Consider the following 6476-nt stretch of genomic DNA (forward strand, 5'->3'; position numbering starts at 1 on the left):
CATTGTAATTGTTAGGTCATTATTTAAACTCTGAGTTGTCGACGGATTTATCCATTATTTTCAAATCATGACAAGGAGCACTCGGCTGAAGAGACCTTTCGTCAGAAGATGCTCACTCCTACATGGCACCTTACCCCAACTCTGATTTTTAGCGATTCCTGTTCTTTGCTACCATTTTATATTGTTTAATGGATTTTGAGCTTGAATACTGTTCGATGTTTTCATATACTGTTAACGTATTACATTTGGCTGTGTATCTTTTTTTAGTTTTTTTTTTTCGCAGAAAACAGTCTCCGCTAAATCAGGTACATCGCTAACGGACTTAAACTACACTGGAAACTTTTGATTAAAGCAGACACATAAACAATTATGCTAATGGGATTTAATACATTGGCATCAGAAGCAAATTAAAAGTAGGGGTGGGGGCTACATGTAAAAAAAACAAACCAGCACAAAAAAGGAAAAAAGAAATTGTCTAAACACGAAAATCTCGTTTCAAAGGGGATGGGGGTGTATGTTAAAGGTTCGGTCTTCAGTACCAAGATTTTTTTTTCAAACAGCACTACTTTCCCAATTTAAAACCCACACTGCATCGTCTCTGTGGAAAGTGGGGGGCTAAACCTACGCAGCAATGTTCAATGTCTACACTAAGTCTATCTTTAAAAATAAAGGGGCTATCCCCCCCCAGCCCCCGGCCTCATGACACCTATTAAATTCAATTACATCACTCTGAGACTACACATCAGCAAATAAAAAAAATAAAAATCTAAATATTTGACAAATTCACGTGTTTGCTAAGTTTCACACATTGTATCCCACTTTTCACTTACCTAAAGTTCCCGTGGCAGGTCCGTTAAGAAACAGTTGATACTGGTTTGCTTCATCATAAATAGAAAATTGATTGTACAACTGGTACAGCAATGTGCCATTCGATAACGTGATGGAAACGTAGAGGGAGGAGTTCTTTCCCTTTGTCAACTGATGGATGACGTCATTTCCTTATCAATGTATATACGAAATTCATTGATAAGTGTTCTGAAGTTCCATGATACAATTATTTTTCCATATTGTAAATTAATGTATCCGAAAGAAAAGTCAATAAGTAGCTAGTCTGAAGCCAGATATATTAAAACGGTTTTGAATACACAACTTATTCTTTAGTAGCTTTAAAATTTGATTGAGCTCTTGTTATTTTGATTCTATTAAATCTTAACCTAGGATAAAAAGGAATGAAATTCTGCTGTCAAATTTGAAATTTCAGTTCAATTGTCTTTTTTTTCAAATTAGAAGAGGATCAATTAATTATATTCACCTATCCAGAGATTCTGTTCTGTCACCCCAAAACCATTTTTATAGTCATCCCATTTTTTATCAAAGGTCAGGGATCCATCTATTCTTTTCTGAATAGCCTTGGAAAGATAAACAATATAATTTGATAAATGTTTTTATGATATGCTTGATCTTTATTATATTCACATCATGAATCAAGTCTCCTGCCAATCCTCTTGACAACATAATCAATGATTCCAGTTTACAAGGTATAAATTGTTTATAAATAAATTACTTACGGTCCACCCTCCAGCGAATGTATCCATGTCACAATAAACTCGGATAGGAGGCAAGATGGTCCCAAAGGGGTAGATTTCATACACACCTGTATAAGTGTGACCATTTTCCCGGTAATCCTTACAGTCAATAGGAACAACTAAAATGGAAGAAGAAGAATCAAAGGTGTGAGATTGCAGGTACATATAAAGGGAGATAAAAATAATCAAAGGACTGATATTGCAGGCACATATGAAAAGGGAGATAAACAGGTGCAAGATTCATCAAAACTACTGCTGAGGCAGAAGAAAAAGAATTAAAGGACTGACTTTGCAAGGAACATAAAAAAGAAAGATGAAGAATTGCATGATAAAACAAAACTGCTGAAACAGGATTTTGAACTACAGTTTGCAAATATCAAAGTGGCAAGCTTTATTTTGGTATTAAGACTTGGCAATAATACTTATTAATTCTTTATTATTTTTGTTAAATAAAATATAATCTACCACTTTATACGTGCACATGTAAGCAATTTCAATGCGTATTTTCTTTATTGAATTACACTTGTATTTTTATGTTTTATTGGTGATTTAAACTATATGGTATTTTTTTTTATTTTTTATCTTTGAAACAATTTTTATGTATTTGGATTTAATAATTAAGAAGATTTTTTTTTACTCAGATGATAAATATAAATGCACATTATTGCTTTCACTATGCCACATAATGAATTGTGCAAAAAAGAAAAAGAGAAAGAAAAGCATTCATGCCAATAAAGCCTCCCCAAGAAATAGAATATATAGACGATATTAACTTAAGTGAAGCCATTGAGAACTGTACTTAATAAAGCAATAATCGAAGGAAGCTAAATATTGGCACAATGCATACAACATTATTTTAATCTAAATATAAACATGTCAATATTTCGCACAAAAGTATTTCACAGACAAAATGAAATCATTATTCTGACGCAAACACTTGCATATTTTATGTAAATATAAGCTATTTAAATTGCGCGTTTTTTTTTCCAATTCTATCATCAATTTTACCAGTATTTTCGACAATAATAAATCAAAGAACGAAGAAAAATGTTAATATAAGCACAAAAGCACGGGCTTCGACAACTTTGGACTTTATTTTTTCTTTTGAAAGGTTAATTTTTTCAAAGTGTGTCCATGTTAATTTTTTTTTTCAAAAATCAATCAATATCATGTTAGGGATTGTCTCATATGTAAAAAAGAAATGAAAGATTACTCAGTCATTGTTGAACTAAGTAGAGACAAGAGAAATTTATTTGAAATGGGTGTATAAATGAAATGAAAAACATCTACAAAATAAATATGATCAATTTAGATATGTATTGTAATATGGAAATTCCTACAAAATGTAGCTCCCTCGATAAGCAGTACAGGATCAATTTATATCAATGGTATCTTGTATCTTCATAATTGAGATTTTTATCTTTATGTCATATGTCATATCTAAGATTGAAGAGACGAGTAACTACAAGTTTAAAAAAAAGTACATTTTTAAACTATCAAATTAATCTCAGACTTAATTTCTCTTTTAATCAAATTGATATGACTTTATCAACCGTTTAAGGTTTAAAATGAAATATGCCAATTACAGTATTGTATCATTTTAATTAAATTATTTTTTTTTCTTTTGATACAGTAAATTTATACCATATGACATTTGATTTTCAATCACTGCTGATTAAAAATACCAAACATGTATAAAAATTGAGATAAAAATGTTGTTTAGAAATAATTCCCTGTCTTTACGGCTTGTCGTTTTGAAAATTTTTAATTATTTGTAAAATTCAAAAATTGAAGGGGTAACCGAATGCTTTCGCAATGAATAGATTGAAGAGTCCCCTTAATTAGTTGAAAATGTTGGGGAATGTTTCATACCTCTACTATAGTAGAGTAGCTATAACAAGCATTTCTTGGGAAATAACTTGGAAAGGGGTCAAGGTTCATTTATGCAAGGTGAACTGCAATGATCTTTTATGGAGTACATTCTAATGGATTATAAACCTTTTCGATAAATCTTGAAAGAAAAAAACCGCGGCGGAAAAATTATTTTAAAAAATCTTAACTAGTAGACTAATTGTTCTCTAGACTAATTGTTCAGAGAACAATTAGAGGTCATTTCCACCTTTCTTAGTGTTTCCGTGTCATTTGAATTGAAAAAACAAAAGCAAAAAAAGAACAAAAATTAAAAAGTGCTGCCATTAGGATTCGAACTGTGGACCCTCAGATTGCCAGGCGAGCGCTCTATGCACTACGCCACAGGTTCCGATGAAGTTTTTCCGTAAACTAATAGTGTAGGAAAAAAAAGGAGAAATGAAAGCACATGGATTTACCTAAAAACAGAGACGCGTGCAGTTTTAAATAGTACAAAAACACGTGTATTTATTTGTTTGTGATGGAACATACAGAGGAATAATGAATAGTTCTAAGAAAAAACGATTGGTGGAAAATGAAAATAGAGATTTCCTGTAAACAAAATCATTTAAGTTTGTTTATAGTTTGAATAGATTGAGTTACATGTAATCATACGGAGCTTATGATACATTCGAACCTCCGTGTCGGCACTGTGTTTGTTTATAGTTTGAATAGATTGAGTTACATGTAATCATACGGAGCTTATGATACATTCGAACCTCCGTGTCGGCGCTGTGTTTGCAATTTGTGAAAATATAGGCGCGTTCGTTTTGACATATATGGTGAACTCATAGGTTAGATTAAATAATCATCTCTATTTGGATTGAATTAATAATTATGAGCATAAATTAAACTTGAAACATGCATTTCATGAAGAAAACGGTGTCACCGAGAGCTTGGAAATTTATTTGATAGGAAAAATCGCTTTTTCGAAATTTATCCCATTTATATTAAATCTAAATTAACTTCAAAAAATTCAACATTTTAAAGAAAGCAAGAATATTTGGTATTAAAATGTTGTATAAGAGAAGGGGAATCAAATGCTAGTAACCAAAACTGAAGAAATAGCCAAAGCAAGCTTTAATTAATTGTTTTGCTTATCAGCACTTAAATTTCAGACAGAAAAAAATGTAGTTTTCGCGGATATTGAATAGAATATCATTATACTTAAGAGACTCATCGTAAAACTCTTACTACACTTTTTTTGAGGTGTCTTCTACATTTTAATCTGAATTTCATGTCGATCTGTGATCTCCTTTAAGCCCTAAAAATTTGTCTACGTGGCTATTTTTTTTTAGAAAGGAGAGGGGGGTCTAAGCATTTGTTCAAGAGAGAGGTGTAAATACCTTCAAGACCTTTAGCTTGATTGTGACCTTTGGATCAAGCTCGGATCAAGGGGTCGAAGGTCAAGGTCACCCCCCAAAAAAAAGTTGAGATAAACATCTTTGCTTCAATAATGTATTACAAAATATTGACTGATAAAGAGCTAGAGATTGAAGACTTTTAGTCCCTTATTTGAGTGCCCAGCCCTTTTTTTTATTTTATCTTAACATTTAACATAAATATTTTTGATTCAGTAATGTATAACAAAATATTTATTGTTAAAGAGTTATCGATTGAAGACTTCCTGCCCTTTCCTGCACCTTATGTGATGACTTATACTTTAAAGGATGTGATGCAAAATGTCTCAAAAAATCCCCTACCGAGCTTCCATTCTAAGCACTTCCGGAAAATATCCTGACCCAGGTGCAACATGGGAACATGTCCTCTATCATCCCTGAAAATTTCAGCTTTCTAGCTTTAGCCTTTTTTTGAGTTACATGACAGACAAGGCCGTCCTCTAAATTTCAATCAAAGGGCGATAACATCCGACCGGAAGTGAATTTCAAAAAATGACTTGCTGGAATTAACTTAAGATAACAACGCAACAACCCTGAAAATTTGGATAAAATCGAACAAGCCAACTCTGAGAAATCGCCTGCACAAATTTTGTAAGAAGAAAAAAGAATAATAACTAGATACGATCTCGTTGCGAGCAAAGAGGGGTCGTCCGTCCGATTCTGAAGTAAAAAACGAAAATTCTAGCAGAAAGAGTGATAAAAAAATTCGGACATTCGGGGGAGCAAACCCGTGTGCCCACTGACAATCCGACGCACTAAACACTCGGCCATTGGAAACACCGCTCCAAATTTTTAAATACGAAAATCTCCAGATTGCCTTTTTTGATTCCAAATCAAATTACATATTTTGCATTCACAAAAGAGTCACTGTTAAGATATTTAATATCAAAGAAAAATATTGGAAACAAAAAATGTGTGAAACATAAGTTTTTCAAGAGGTCTTTCCACTGAAAGGTGGAAAGACCTAACAAGGAGACTTCACAGAACAATAAGAGGTCTTTCCACCTTCTCTCAATTTCAGTTTAGTTTGATATTTACCTCTTTTAAATTAATTACCATGAAAAAGAAATTAAAAGTTGATTAGAGCATAAAATATTAAAATTTAGAAATTTTGGGAATGACCTTGACCTTTGACCTTGAGAAAATATCCAAAGTCAAATGTCAAGGGTCACATTGCAATAAATCCCATGCCTCTTATTATTAAGTTATAAGGTTTAATATTAAGCACATGGACATAAAGAGGTGATAAATCGTGTAAGGGTTCATGCGATCCTTTGCACTGAAACTCTAAAGTTGTGTCTAAATACCCTTAAGCCATTAGTGAAGGTTTCATGTCTCTACGATTTACAGTCTCGAAGGAGTTGCGATATTAAGAACCCTCTATACACTGACGAAAAATATTTTTTGGACTTTGAGAAAATTATATAGTGTAAAGGAGGCTATTTTGAAATAAACTAATCTATTTCTAATATAGGGAGCGTGCCTTCTTTATCCAGGAAAAATCTTTGAAGACAGTGAAGTAATGACAAAGAAAAATTGCTTTAGATTATTCAAATTGAGAAAATATATGCAAATAAAGTTT

General features: G+C 32.3%; 1 protein-coding gene across 1 annotated transcript; it reads right to left on the reverse strand.

Moving 5' to 3' along the window:
• Positions 1-830: 830 nt before the first annotated feature.
• Positions 831-1705, reverse strand: LOC134251766 (fibroleukin-like; the record flags this gene model as incomplete). The annotated part of the gene is made up of 3 exons (XM_062734179.1): positions 831-998; positions 1313-1409; positions 1569-1705. Coding segments are annotated over 3 exons (402 nt in total), but the record flags the coding sequence as incomplete, so codon positions are not given.
• Between the last annotated feature and the right edge of the window lie 4771 nt (positions 1706-6476).

The sequence above is a fragment of the Saccostrea cucullata genome, unplaced genomic scaffold (assembly GCF_032062105.1).
Source record: "Saccostrea cucullata isolate Sc308-1 unplaced genomic scaffold, CSIRO_AGI_Scuc_v1 ctg19256, whole genome shotgun sequence".
In the NCBI taxonomy this organism is placed as follows: domain Eukaryota; kingdom Metazoa; phylum Mollusca; class Bivalvia; order Ostreida; family Ostreidae; genus Saccostrea; species Saccostrea cuccullata.